This window comes from Esox lucius, chromosome 4, assembly GCF_011004845.1.
Source record: "Esox lucius isolate fEsoLuc1 chromosome 4, fEsoLuc1.pri, whole genome shotgun sequence".
NCBI classification, from domain to species: Eukaryota; Metazoa; Chordata; class Actinopteri; order Esociformes; family Esocidae; genus Esox; species Esox lucius.
Window position 1 is genome coordinate 14065101 of NC_047572.1, and position 15354 is coordinate 14080454.

The following is a 15354-nucleotide window of genomic DNA, read 5'->3' on the forward strand; positions in this document are numbered from 1 at the left end:
ACAACATTAAAGCAGATGTAATTAAACGTAGCGATTTAGATTATTCAGTGATTCCGTACACCATTCAGAGCCTGTTTTCTCACAAACCGAAATTCAGTGAACTGTGTTGAAGCAAGGAGGAAATAACAGAGGAAACTCATCCTGTCTGCAGTCACTTGTTTGAGTAGAGATGATTGAGTGTTCCATGATGGTGGAAGGGTGCCGGTATGCCTTCTGTTAACCAAAATACATTCTGAATTTCAGGAGTCGCATTGAAATAATAAAAGAATGTTGTGAAACACTATCATTCCACCATTGCTGCAGAGACAGTGGCTCTCAAATGTATTCACCCCATTGGACTTTATTGTTGTGTTGCAACATGAAATCAAAATGGATTTTATGAGTTTTTGTCACTGATCAGCAAAAGAACAGTCTATAATGTCAGACTGAAGAAGAAAATAATAAATAAAAATGAATTGATTGCTGTATACTGTACTGTATTATGCAAATTTATTCATAATTCACCTTTAAGGTTAGGGAAGTGAAAGAGATTAGGGAAAATATAATTTTAAATGTGATTGATTTTTTTGGTCCTCACAAAGATAGAAGAAAAACATATGTGTGTGTTTGTCTGCTTGTGTGCAGTGACCTTTTATAACGAATAGTTTGAGTATAGTAATCTTTAACATGAAAAGTGAAAAGGGTAAATGGGGAGTGGGGGGGGCGCTGGGGCGGGGGTGATTGGACTGAATATCCTAGCAACAGAGACAAAGATACATTCACCTTGAAAAACAATTGTGCCACTACAAACTGACTGTGTGCTAAAACAATAGGGAGAAGGTGTATGGGCAGTATTGATTGGATTAGGAGAGTAAAAATCTGATGCTATACAGAGTGTGGAGGGAGAAAACCACTGTTGTTTCAGTCAAGTGGGAATTCCTTACCACTCTATGACATAAATTATACCATGCCATTGAAATGTACGCATTACTTTTTATTCACCAGAGAGATCTGGTGTAGCTTGCTGCAGCCCGAATGATTTAAGGTTCCCAAACGTTTATTGATTTGCGTTTCAGTGCGATTCTATTTAATTAAGAGGACAGTAAAGAGCATTCTCTTCCTCCCTTCCTTCTGTTTCTTTCTGACTGTCCCTTTTAACATCCATCTCTCCCATTATTTCTCTGTCTAAACCAATTTCTTTCCTTATGCCTCCATCTCTACTCATTCCTCTCGCCTTGTCTCTGGTTCCATCTAGTTCTCCATCCCTCAAAGAGCAGGAACAGAGATTTCTGAAATCTAATGGAGTCTTAATGAGTCTGGTATGACATGTCAGACTTCTTTCAGAGCCTTACATTGAGACGGTAATGACCTCTATCTGTCTCCTGACTGCCGTCTAGATATCATTATAATATAACATCCTGAAAAGGCTATGGTCTGAATGTAATACACTATATATTGTATAGGCACTATGTGAGAAGCAACAGTCTCCATTATGAAATACTGGGAACTGGAGGCAGTGGGTTTCTCAGAACAGCGCTCTGCCAGAGTGTTAACCATCTATGGCTTCATGAAATACTCTAGGTTTATTTTAGGTGGTAATACCAGGTATATCCAACCGCTTTGCATTCATTATGTGTTCATTTTAATGTTTTATCCCCGAAATGAAAGAATTTGAGGGAATGTGCCTCACTTAGTTTCATATGGCCAAAAGGCCTTGGCTTGAATCCAAGTCTCAGTCAGAAACTGGATGAATCCCCACTCTTGAGAACCAGGTGCTACCAATGTGAAATGTCTATTATCATAAACCATGATACCTGATGACTCTAGAAATTGATTTAATAAAAACAGTGGCAACAAGTTTCCATTTAAAAGGCTCAGCCTTTTTAGACACACACACACACAGTATACCTACCCTAACAGTGGTGCGGCTGTCAAAGGTAAAGGACTTGATCTGTCCATTCTCCAGGAACACCTTCAGCACATTTGGTATAAGTAGCAAAGAATCGTCCTTTAGCATTGTCTGTGGGAGAGAGATTGGGAGATGGAGAGAGACAGATGAGAGATGACGAGACAGAAAGAGGTAGGCCATTTAACCTGTTTGTTATAATCCGCATGTAAATCCATTCATATATGAATCCATCAATAACATACATTTTATAATGCCCTTTTCACATAAGCTGTTTCACACTGCAAGATTATCTTCCCTGACCGAGGAACGTCTTAACCGTGACACAACGCTGCTTTAGGAGCTCCATGTGGGGACACTGTGCTGTGATCAAAGAGCAACCTGTTCAATTTCCTCAATGCATCCATTTAATATTTATACTGCGAGCACAACTAGAAGTTAGCTGCTGAAATTAATAGATAAAGTGTGGTGGCTGCGTAGGCAGAGGCCAGCAGCAAGAAGCCTGATGACTCAAAGTCAGCCTGCTTTTATTAGCCACTCATTTGAGAGGTTTTATCTGTCGTGGTTGGGTTTAGTCCAGGTAAGGAGATGAGCCGTGACAGGGATTCACTCTCTCCTGGGGTGGTGTTATAGAGGGGAGCTGGGGGGGGGGTGGTACACCCTTATCACAAGCCCACTAGAAAATGTTGAAAGCACCTGGAGAACAGAGAGAGCGAGTGATGAAGACTTAAGACAGAGGAGTAGCGGGGGGGGGGGGGGGGGCGTCTATCATAGCCTATCACATTACAGTCTGAAAGGTGGCAAAATGAACAATAACCACGGAACAAGTGTCCACGTTTCAGCGTTCCAGCTACTGAAACAGGCAGTGCGATGCCATGGCTTTCCTCAGAAAGGGCCATGGGGCATGCTGAAGGCTGAATACGGTATAACGTGTTACTTTGTGTGTGCCTTGAAGTATCCAGGCAGGAGGCCTGGGTCTCAAATGGCACCATTTTCCCCTGTGCTTGACCCAAGTAAAAGTATTGAACTACATTGGGGAATAGGGTGGCGTTTGGGATGAATGCGCGTATGGGGTAAGATTGGCATCATGGGAAAAAGGGCTGTGCTGTAAAAGAGCAGGCACTAACAGGTCAATCTATTTTCCATTACCAGCTGACATGTTTGGCATTAAGAGTGAGAATAAATGCTGTGACAATTTACATATTTGGACACATGGATGTGCAGTCTTCACTTCAACAGCATTGCCAGATAAAGGTAATCCAAATGAAAAATTACACTGAAAGATTATACTGCAATTATTTATTAATTAAAACTTGTTTTCATGGTGCTGAAAAAATAAGTTAACCTCTTACTTCAATAACTGATATTGCCTCCTTTAGCTGAAATAACTTAATGTAACTGAAGTTGTAACTGTCTATTGGTCTCTTACATTGATTTTGAGGATTATTTGCCCACTCATATTTACACTACTGCTTCAGCTGTGTCATGTTCGAAGGCTTTCTTATATGGCTACATGAGCAGACAATTCAAATCCCCCAGCAGCCTTTGATTCTGCCCTTCCATAAACATCCATTTCTTATTTTTGTGCATGTGTGTTTTGGATTGTTGTCCTGTAGAAAGAACCCTGTTCAGTTCAGCTTCAGCTATTTGGACAGATCACATTCTCACATTCTCTTCAATAATTATCTGGCACAACATGGAATTCATGGTTCACTGAATGACAGCATGTTGGCAGCAAAACAGCCCCAAACCATAATTCCACCACCTCCATGCTTTGTGGTTGGTATGGGGCTCTTCTTCACAAAGGCAGTTTTTAGTTTTCACCAAACATGGCACCTGGTATTGCAGACAAACAACTCCATACTGATCATTCCAGAAAACATTTCCCAGTGTTTTACATAAAAAGCTTGTTTTACTTGTCAAATAGTGTTATTGGACAAAGACCCAAACGGTTTTGTGGATCAATGAGTTGACATTTGACAGTCAATTAAAGTACTATGCTAACAATGTAACTGAGCTAGCCAGTCCAACTTAATATAAAGGGAACAGGGTTGGTGATAACGAGTTCCAGTGCAGCCAATCTGGTATGTTACGGATAACCTGGTTGCATTAGTGTGCACACCCTTAAACTAATAGTTTGTTGAAGCACCTTAAGATTTTATTACAGTTCTCAGTCTTTTTGGGTAGGAGTCTATTAGCATGTCACATCTTGACAAGGCAATATTTGCACACTCTTCTTTGCAAAAGCGCTCCAAATCTGTCAGATTGTGAGGACATCTCCTGTGCACAGCCCTCTTCAGATCACCCCACAGATGTTCAATTGGATTCAGGTCATTCCAAAATGTTAATCTTCTTCTGGTGAAGCCATGCTTTTGTGGATTTGGATGTGTGCTTTGGGTCGTTGTCGTGCTGAAAGGTGAACTTCCTCTTCATCTTCAGCTTTCTAACGGACGCCTGAAGGTTTTGTGCCAAATTTGCCTGGTATTTGGAACTGTTCATTATTCCCTCCACCCTGACTAAGTCCCCAGTTCCAGCTGAAGAAAAACAGCCCCAAGCATGATGCTGCCACCACCAGGCTTCACTGTGGGTATGGTGCTCTTTGGTTAATGTGCAGTGTTATTTTTGCGCCAAACATACCTTTTGGAATTATGGCCAAAAAGTTCAACCTTGGTTACATCAGACCATAACACATTTTCCCACGTGCTTTTGGGGGACTTGATGTTTGTTTTTACAAACTTCAGCCGGGTTTGGATGTTTTTCTTTGTAAGAAAAGGCTTCTGTCTTGCCACCCTTCCCCGTAGCCAATTCATATGAAGAATACTGGAGATTGTTGTCAAATGTAGCACACAGCCAGTACTTGCCAGAAATTCCTGCAGTTCCTTTAATGTTGCTGTAGGCCTCTTGGAAGCCTCCCGGACCACTTTTCTTCTCGTCTTTTCATAAATTTTGGAGGGTCTTCCAGTTCTTGGTAATGTCTCTGTTATGCCATATTTTCTCCACTTGATGATGACTGTCTTCACTGTGTTCCATGGTATATCTAATGCTTTGGAAATTATTTTGTACCCCTCTCCTGACTGATACCTTTCAACAAGGAGATCCCTCTGATGCTTTTGAAGCCCTATGTGGACCATGGCTTTTGCTCTGAGATGCAACTAAGAAAATGTCAGGAAAATCCTACTAGAACAGCTGATCTTTATTTGTGATTAATCCGAGTCACTTTAAATTATGGCATGTGTGTAATGACTTCTATTTAACATGAGTTTGAATGTGATTGGTTAATTCTGAACACAGCCACATCCCCAGTTATAAGAGGGTGTGTACACTTATGCAACCAGGTTATTGTAAGGTTTTTATTTTAAATGTTTCTCCCTCAAAGATTTCAGTTTGTTTTTCAATTGAATTGTTCACATTATAGGTCACCTTAAATGTGAAAAAGGTTCTGACACAATTTCTTTGTCTCATTCTTTTACATCACAAGAATCTGGCATTTTACCAGGGGTGTGTAGACTTTTTATATCCACTTTTGTGCTACTAAAATGCATTGTAGCTTATGAACTGACAAACTTGTATATGTTAGGGATGAGGTTAGGAAATGAAAAAGGTTAGGTTCATGAAGTCATAAATCTTTTCTACGGACAGTTGGCCTCCTCTTACTAAATATCTCTGCTACTTGTCAACAGAAAATGTGACCTTGTATAAAATGTACATGTCATACACCATTTTCCTATACTGTAAATCTAACACGAACACTGCTAAACGTTTTGTATATCTAAATTGTAGTGTAAAACAGGTACACGCCCCAATAAAACAAGCAGATCAATTTCGATGTAGGGACAACCAAAGACAACCAAAGACCACCAAAGACAACCAAAGACAACTAAAGACCACCAGAAATAGAATCGATCCCAGTGGATTTGACCAGAGAAAGAAGGAAGTTTATGTTGAAATTCCTTCTTGCCTATGAGAACCAACAGTCACTGAGAGTGATCCATTTTCATTTGTGGACAGTCTGCTGGATCAACCCTGAAGGGAGTGCTACCAAAACATCTGTTGCTGCTGGAATATGTTGTATACACCCTTTAGAGTAAGTGAGTTAATAAGATTGTTTTTATGTATCAATACTATATATGTTCAAGAACTCATTGCTCTAAACTTTTTAAATTTCTTTACAAAACAAATAAAGGCCAAAATGGTATTTAATTGATCTGAATCACTGTAGGCTACAAAACGATGACACACGATAGTTTTAGAATATTTGTTAAAATATTCAGCAAGGTGGTTGGGAAGTGAGACAGTGATTGGTGGACTGGTTCCCCTTCTAGATGGGTGCACCATCCGACATGGCCAAAGGGTGGTCGTTTTCCTAACAAATTTCAGATTGGCATCAGATTTGAATCATCAGCACATTTATTATCTCTAATACAACGGTAACAACACAATGGTACGGTATATGCAGTGAAGTATATAATTAACACTAATTATGTTGTTTTGCAGTTCTCTACTTAGCCACTAGATGGCTCTGTAAGACATATTTCAATAATATTGTATGTCTGTTTTACAAATGCAATTGGTAGTTCAGACTAAAACCCTCTTCCTTTGAGCTCATTAATACCTAAAAAACTCCAAAGACTCATCTAGACTGGAAATCTCTACTACAACAGTACTACAGAGAATGATATAGCTTTTCATTAAAATTAGGCTACTTTGTGCAATTTTATTTTATTTTGCAAAAGCAAATCTAGTATTTACAGAAGTTGAAGATGAAGTGTTTAGCGAAGAATAACCCTGTTATATCCCTTTCAAGCATTGCCATTTCCACTCCCTATTTATACATGCTTTTTCGAATGGGTTTGCATGTTAGGAAATGTTAGCCCGCTAAGCTGAAGCCCCATGGATAAGTGTGTGAAGCTAACAAGTCTCCGGCAAGGTTGCTCATTATAGGGTAACGTGATGAACTGGGTTCCTTTGTTGCATTATAACTTTGCTGAGCTAAAGCCTAAGCATTTTGTGCTGTGCCTTTGATGTGTTTCATCGAGAAGGAAATCAAATGTGGTGACGTGTAACAGTCTGACAGCGTCTGTGTTATGAGAAACTTGTCAGACACCAGAAGATTTGCTTTGGCTGTGTAGGGTGCAGGAGATAAAAAAATTCGAATTTTAATGTTTCATTACACTGAGATGAAATGAACCATCTTACTCTGTTTCAAATCATGATTCACAAGTTCAGTGTACGGATTAAATGATTCAATTAACGCATTACAAATTATTTCATATTTCATACAAATTCAATGAATACAAAGTACATTTTGTACAATTTAAATACTGTTTTGTTGGCACTGACATCTCTCCATGGTCGTGGCTGAACGCCCCGTCTCCGTTTCCTTTTTTCGTCGATAAGTGTCAGGCGCTCAGGTTTGGTGGTCTGCACTGATAAGCAAGTCTTAACCAATCAATCTCTAGTCGCAGCGGATGATCAGAGGAGACGGACATGATTAAACGCACTGCCCAAGGGGTATGGTCTGATCTTTACAGATCGCCAACCCCCCTCACCTCCCTCCCCTCCTGCCTCCCACTCTCCAGCTCTCTCCACCCCCAGCTCTGATCCACGGGATTTAATTCAATGAGAAAGTGGAAGGGGGAGAGCAAGATCACCACTGACATTAAACCCTGTTTATTCATTTAGATGTACAGTACCAGTGAGAAATCTGGACACACTTACCAATTCACTTTAATGGGTAAGTGCGTAAAATGACAGGTACTTTATTTGTTCCGTCTGTATCGGTCTGCTGTGGTTTGGATACAGTCTAGTCCAGGGTTTTTGGGATCTATGCTATAATCACGTGTGATACTGATCCTCAGCCTGCTCGCTGATCAACGTCATGCCTTGGGGGCTGCTCAGTGTGTGTGTGTTTGTGGACACCATGTCTGAGGGGCTGTTTGCTTTGTTGATAATGAAGGGGCATGAGCCAGTAACTCTGGCGTTAATGGAATGAAAGGCTATCAATGTCCCGCCGGTCCATGTGAATGTGCCAATCATCTTTTCATCTTCCCTCCGTTAACGCGGGCGGATTGAGCGGAATAGAATATGCGAAATGAGACGGGATGGCGGGATGACGGACGCGTAACCCCCTCTGGGCAGGACTTGTCTCCCTCTTTTTGATTCCACTGACTCCAAATTGTAAATCTCTGATTCGGAAGCCTTGTTTATTTCTGCCTTACCTCAGAATCCAGCTCCTTGTGTGTTTTCCCCGCAGGCTCTAGCTTTAGCTTAGCGAAACACGTCTAGATTAACAGGGAAATGTCAACATGTGTACACATTGATTCCACTCATATAATTAGGTCTCAGTTGGATTGAGTCAGGCCCCACAGTGATATCCAAAGGTCTGGTTAGCAACATACACCAGTTTTAACCTCAAATGTCATCCTACTGCCTATTTATTTGCCCAGGGCCCATAGGTCTATAAATTCGAGCCCTGAATGCTGATTACAAAATATATATGCACTGTTTTTAATTTGTTTGACGAACACTTAATATGGCCTATATATCATGGCTAATGTCTGTGACACACTGGGTTCCGCTGAAGACCAGCATTTGTGTGTGTCAGTGTGTGTCGAACATGACACCTATGCTGCAGTACAACAGTGGCATTCAGAGCAGAATCTCAGAACTTGTCGGCCTACATGGGTAGGCCAGTGCTGCATTCAGCCACACACGTTTCCAATCCTGTCAGCTAACTACAAATAGCCGCGTCTAGAGTGGGCCTACAACACTGGACATCTGATGAATTAAAAAACCCTTGGCTGTTCCAAGAAACACCCGGCTCCTGTTGTGTAACGCCGATGGCAGAGTCAGCATTTGGTGTAAAAACCAAGAGCATCTGACCAGTAACTGAAAGGAGGCAGTAGGGGAAGCAGAACATATCTTCAAGCTAAACTGTAAACCTCATTAGTTATTCCTAAAAGCACAGTGAGCTGTCAGTAGGAACAATGAGAGGTAGGCTCGTTTCATTGCCTGTGCAGCTAGCCCCTCTGGGGTTTGAGAAGAAAACTCTTGTCTGCATCCTCATTGGCACTCTACATATTACTAACTGCCCTTCCACAGGTATTACCCCAATGAGGTTTGGGTCAAAAGTTGTTCACTATGCGGGAAGCTTTCCCCGGGCTCTGGGGAAATGGAGGGAGGACCTTCACAGCTGTGCGGGGGAATTGAAATCTCCTCTCTCAGACGGTTGTGTGCAGCTGCGGCTGAATATAAGATGTGCCCAATGTTTACCAAACATTCAAGAAATTGATCAGCCTGTACCAAAAGGAATGAAATTTCATCCAGGGCACCATTCACGGCGTTACATACAGATCAATGCAATGAAACAGACGGGGGAACGTGACCTCAGACTGGGGTGGTCTGTGTAAACCAAAACCTTCAGGCCATATCCCAGTGTGCCATACGCTGTGCCACAGTAGTCTAAAAACGGAACTGTATTTGATCTAAGGCTGTTTTGTACAGTTCAGGCACTGAGTATAACCCAAAATAAGACCAAGGTGTCTGAGTTGAAGAGGCTATTCAGCTGTATTTAATATAACGGGAGACAGCTCCTGGCCTAGGGTGAAGAGAAAGGAAATACAGAATAACGTTTTAAGTGTGAGAGAGACGGAAACGTATTGTACCAAAGACAAAAAAAAGTGCAGAAAGTGTGAGACTAAAAGAGGACTAGATTAGAGAGAGGTGGGAGGAGAGGAAGAAGAGGGCGAAATCAAAGGATCCTTAGGAGAGTGGTACTTACCGAGTCTGGGTCACTGAAGGACACTTGCTCTGAAAAACGCACTTTGGGTGGGTTGGTTCTCAGATGGGCCTTCTTGGCTGCACTAATAAAGGCTGACTTCGGCGACTGGAAGAGAAGACAGGTGACTAAAATCGGGGAGATAGGATTTGGCAAGACAGCATAAAATGCTCTGAGGCAAGGCTAGAAAGGAGAGACTGAGAGAAAATGAGAGAAGGATTCAGGGTAAGGTTTGTCACTCATGCCTCTCTTTCATCGTAGCTAGTAAAAAAGGTTATTTTATTCACTGCACGAGGGCGCTGTCAAACTGCCATGCTCATTTTATCGGCAATCCTGGATTTCTGACGTTACGTGAAGGGGAGTCATACGTTGATGGAGACCCGTCCCTGTCCAGAAGGTCTCCACGGCAACAAAGTTCGGTCGAGATGAACTTTGAACAGGCCTAGGGACACATTGGCAAATTATAACACTGCACACACCCATGTGACAGCGGACCAAAATTAATCTGTTCTAATTTGGTTTCTGTTCTCAAGGGGTCAGTTTGGCCTTAGCCGAAGCAATCAAATGAAATAAATGAGAAAAGTTTTTGTTTCAGATTTTTACTTAGGAAACCATTTGCTTTTGCTTGGGAGAAAACATGATTTTGTTAGATGGTAAAAAAAAAACCTGGTCATTACATTATCATTACATGGCAGGCTAGATATGGCTCCGTAAATACAAAAGCGATAAAAATAAATCAGCTGCGCATACAAAATATACATCCAATTTTGGGGAGCACCTTGTGATCAAGGGTGGATGAGTTGTCATAGCGAGTGCTGATGCAGCTGGTCAAGATGCTATGAATGGAGCAGCTGTAGAGTGTTTTGTCGACCTTAGATCCCATGCCAAATCTTTTCAGCTTTGTGAGCTCTGTGTACCATGTTAAACCCTGTCAGTGTGGATGGGGGGCGGGTTCGTCCCTCCAGTTCCTGTGGTCCCCAGTTAGCTCCTATGTCGTTCCCATGTTGAGAGACTGCCACTATATTGCCAGGTCTCTGACCTCCCTATAGGTTGTGTTGTTATCATCGTCGTTGGTCAGGCCTACCATCGCCATGTCAACGGCAAACTCGATGATGGTGTTGGATTGGTCTGCCGCCGCGCAGTCGTGGGATAACGAGGAGTACAGGAAGGGTCTCGGGACGCACGCCTGAGGGGCTCTCTGTATTTAAGGGCGGGCCTTGGCGGATGGGTTGTTGCCCACCGTCAACACCTGGGTCCAGCCCGTCAGAAAGTCCAGTCCCCAGTCCCAGAAGGAGGTGTTCAGTCACTGGGTGTTGAGATCAGCGATGAGCTTAAGGCTACTGTGATGTTGAGCACTCGGCCGTGGTGGATGAGCAGTGTCGACAGACAGGCGTTCAACTTGTCGTTTTGGGTAGTTTGGAGCGCAGCGGAGATCCTTCCATCCGTGGATCCTATAGGGCCGCATGCATATGGCAGCACAGTGTTGACGCCAGCCTTCAGCAGCGTTTCAATGCAGCTCACAGCTACAGATCTAAATGCCACTGGATGACGGTGATTTAAAAGCAGGCAGGTTGACTTTTGGCGTATTTGGGCACAGGGACTATGGTGGGCTTTGTTTAAAACGTAATCTCCACAAGGTGCGGCGCGTTTGAATGGGCCCCCATCTGGACGCCACGCCTAACGCTTGTTTGAGTGAGAGAGGGAGGCGAAGCAAAATGGAGAGAGGAAGAGATACAGAAAGAGCTTAAGTAGGACGAGGAGAGGGAAAACGTTGGCTGAGGGTTTTGTTTTGTTACCTGATGAGGCTGCAGCACAGTAAGAACTATGGAGTCCTTGCAGCTTCTATTGAAAGGACAGGCAGGGAAGGAGAGAGGTGAATGGAGTGGGTTAGGTAACACCAGAGCTGTGGCATTGGAAGAAAACAGTCCTGTTTTTATCCACTACGCACATCTCCTCTACGCTCTGTGACTCAACCGTCCATGTTTCTACAGTTTGCCGTACTGAGGCTCAGCCAGCCTATTTCTCCATGGCTATAGCTTTTGTCTACACCAGACTGAAACGGCAACATACCTCAGTTTGCCTGAACTGCATGTGTTCTTCACTGACGAGCTGTTCACATGGCATATTTAATGGACATGTAACTAGAGTACTAGTTTCACCCGGTAACACATTCGTATTCACAGCAATGCCGTGGGAGCAGTCAGGGTTAACTGTCTTGCTCAGGGACAAAAATGAGAAAGGCCTCTAGTTGCCGGCTTAGATGCTCTCACTGCTAGGATACCTGTCAGAGGCCTGTCACCGTCATGACAACCAAATGCCAAGAAAACTACAGGTAGCTACACCATTATTTAAAGTGACTGCATGTCAGTTGCATGAAACTGATTGAACTGAACTGAAACTGCCTGTAGGTCACACCATCAAAGGAGTAGGAGTTCAACAGGAACACTAACATTTAGATGACATTAAAAGTGGCTTAGGCGGAGGCAGACATAATACAGTGGTGGACTCATCAGTACGGGGGCCAGGTGTAGTGGTCCATTGAATGTCAATTACAGACGTCTCTTTTCATCATATTGCATGGGGCACTTGTTGGGTGCTGGAATCATTTTTGCGAGAGGACGATAACGGTGGCCTTCAAACTGTGGCCTGTGCTAGCCAAAGGGGTGTAAAGGAGCGCCAGTGAGCACCTTAACATGTCCGCAGCAGATCAGCTGGAGGCTTTTGACCAATCCAATCTGTGTTTCACATCAGATCTGATCGGGTTGGTCGAAAGACAAAATAGTGGAAAAAATGGGATGCCAATTGGGGTCACATATAGTACCCCCGGTGTGGACTAGCAGTAATCAAATGAAACAGAGCCTTTACAAACAGGTCTCCCCCATCTCTCCTCACCTGCCCTCCCCTGTGGTGACATAAAGGATGTTACCTTACAAGGTCTATGACTCTCTCGCGGGGCGACTCGCTCACCACTTCGTCATTAATGGCCAGGATCTGGTCTCCAGGAAGAAGTTTGCCGATGGATGGGCCGTCTGAGGACAATACAAACAAACAAATAAACAAACAAACAAACAAACAGAGGCAGTGGTTTACTCTGTATCACGGACAGATACAAAATGACACACCCACATACAGTTGTGCTATCCTATTTCTCTAACTTTAACCTGGGATGGCAGGGTTGTCTGTAGCCTACTGGTCGAACGCCGGCATGCATTTACATATGCGCCTCCACGCCGGGAGACCGGGGTTCAATACCCGTCTCCATCCTTCACCTCTGTGTCTCCACCTCACCTGTCTCCCTCTGACTCCCACCGTCAGTAAGAAGTGTTGTGCCCAATTTTATGATGAGGGTGTGCGTCCCGATACTGTCTTATCATGCACTTAGCAGTGCGTACTTTATCATCACTGGGGCAGTGTGTACTTTTAGTCTGGGGTGAAAGGACACGAGTTGAGACGCAGCCGGTTGGGACGATAGGCCCAGGCGCACACTCGGGTCCGACTTACCCTCTGAGACGGAGCGTACGATGACAGGTCTCTGGCTGCCCGCTACGAAGCCGAAGCCTTGGCTGGGATGACGCTGAATGCAGACCTCTCGAGCTGAAGCTGAGCCAGGAGTGAGTCTACCACTGTCCTGACTCTCCTCTAACATCGCAGGGCTGCGACAGGAGCAAACACACACACACACACACTGTTTGTGGCGGCAGTACCCTGGTAGGGAGTTGGTGTGTGGTGCCACTTGGTGTGGTGAATGTTCACCGTGAAGGGATGTTATGTGCCCTGTGTCAGATGTGTGTGGCGTGGGAAGGGTCTTCCCGAGGTCGCGCCGTGCTGTGAAGAAAAGAGTGTACCTGTCGCATGCATTTGAGTGTCCATCCTGGACCTTGGCCATCCCCTGAGAGGAGGGAGGAGCATGGGGCGGGGTCTCACAGCAAAGGGCTTGCTCTGATTCGCAATCATTCACCTGGGGGAGGAGTGGGGAGTGGAGTGGAGTGGCGGTGAGGGAATAAAAGGGGAGAATATTACAGATTGACTTCATAGCAAACATGTGACTGAACCAATATCCACACAGGTTGTGAGATGCACTGCCACCCACTTGGTGCAGAGTAACATGTTTGACTATTGTTACAAAATGTCCATCCATTGTATTTTGTATTTTCAAGCAAGCTTCAACAGCATGACTTCTTTACAGGGGCAGAACAATACTTTTGTGAAGTTGAACGATGCAATTTAACAGAAAGTACACATCGTCTTTGTTCCAAATGGCATCCTATTCCCATAGGGTTCTACTCAAAAGGAGTGCACTACATGGTGATTAGGGTTGATTCTTGAACACATTCTCAGTCAAGTTTCCTCCAAAGCTTCGGACTGCAGATAAGGAATGTACAAAGGAGATAAGAGAACAGTGTGTGAACTGGAGTTTGGGGATGTAGAGAAAGAAAGAGCACTCTTAAGTCTTGCAGTTCCTTTTGAATACATCTGTCAGAAAGCGAGGCACTTAAAAACTGTATAGGGCAAAAGGACTGACCGCACTTGATGGTTGAGGTGGTAAAAAACAGCTAAAGTCAGCAACACACACATGTACACACACAGACACACACACTCACATACACACACTCACATACACACACTCACATTGGTTTTACAATCAAAGTGAGCACCTGAAAATAAGTACCTTTAAAAAAAGTCCCTAACCATAACCCTAACCTTGACCTAACCTTAACCTCAATAAAGTCACCATTAGGCCTAAATGTAACCTAACCCTAACTCCTAAACCTAACCCTAAAGGCCTGCACCATATTCTAAACCTAATTCTAAACCTAATTCTAATATTAACCATAAACCTAAATCAGATAATCTCAAGTCAGACACAACATTTTGTCAAGGTGAGGACAAGCCAAATGTCCTCACTTCACATACTTTCCTTATTTTACTATTTTGGACCTCACTAAGATAGTAAAACAGGAACACACACGAACACCCACACATACAGCCCTAGATCTGGACTGGGCTAATACTGAACAACACATTGTCATTTCTGAATGTCTGTGTGGGAGTCAGAGAGATAAAGAGAGAAAGAGCACATGGACTGAGAAAGATATTCTGTGGTTTTTAGCTCCCTTTTAGTGAGGTGAGACATATTCAGATGGTGTCAGTGTAAAGTGGAGATTCGTTAGAGTTTGAATGGTACAGATTGCTTAGGGCCCTAGCCTTTTGGGGGCCCTAAGCAAAATTTAATTTTGGGGGCCACGCTCCCTTAGCGATCAGGTGCCCTAAGCGACCACCTATGTTGCTTATGCCTAGGGCCGGCCCTATCAGTCACATTGGATATTTTTGATAATGAACGGAAATTGTCACTCAATCAATCAATCAAATTTATTTATAAAGCCCTTTTTACAACAACAGTTGTCACAAAGTGCTTTTACAGAGACACCCGGCCTTAAACCCCAGGGAGCAAACAACAGAAGTGTTGAATTTCAGTGGCTATGAAAAACTCCCTAAGAAGGCCGAATTTTAGGAAGAAACATAGAGAGGACCCAGGCTCAGAGGGGTGACCAGTCCTCTTCTGGCTGTGCTGGGTGAGATATTAAGAGTCCAATTGGAATAATTAATACATTTATCTGGGCTAAATCCAGAGTCTTTTTAAAATTAGACTAGGTCAGAAGTATGACCAGATGGACAAGGACAGGGACAGCAA

The 15354-nt window shown here is 43.4% G+C and overlaps 1 protein-coding gene across 5 annotated transcripts in view; it reads right to left on the reverse strand.

The window, feature by feature from the left end:
• The window catches only part of frmpd3 (FERM and PDZ domain containing 3), a 155938-nt gene that overhangs the window by 15465 nt on the left and 125119 nt on the right, over window positions 1-15354 (reverse strand). For 4 of the 5 annotated variants that reach the window (XM_034292006.1, XM_034292007.1, XM_020045678.2 and 1 more), the window contains exons 3-8: window positions 13508-13620; window positions 13164-13315; window positions 12589-12691; window positions 11459-11504; window positions 9666-9770; window positions 1892-1999 (exon numbers count right to left, since the gene is read on the reverse strand). In XM_034292006.1, the coding sequence (XP_034147897.1) occupies window positions 1892-1999; window positions 9666-9770; window positions 11459-11504; window positions 12589-12691; window positions 13164-13315; window positions 13508-13548 (555 nt within the window). In that variant the 5' untranslated portion in view covers window positions 13549-13620. Of the gene's footprint in view, window positions 1-1891; window positions 2000-9665; window positions 9771-11458; window positions 11505-12588; window positions 12692-13163; window positions 13316-13507; window positions 13621-15354 lie in introns of those variants that run through there. The other variant, XM_020045677.2, reaches the window with a different exon arrangement.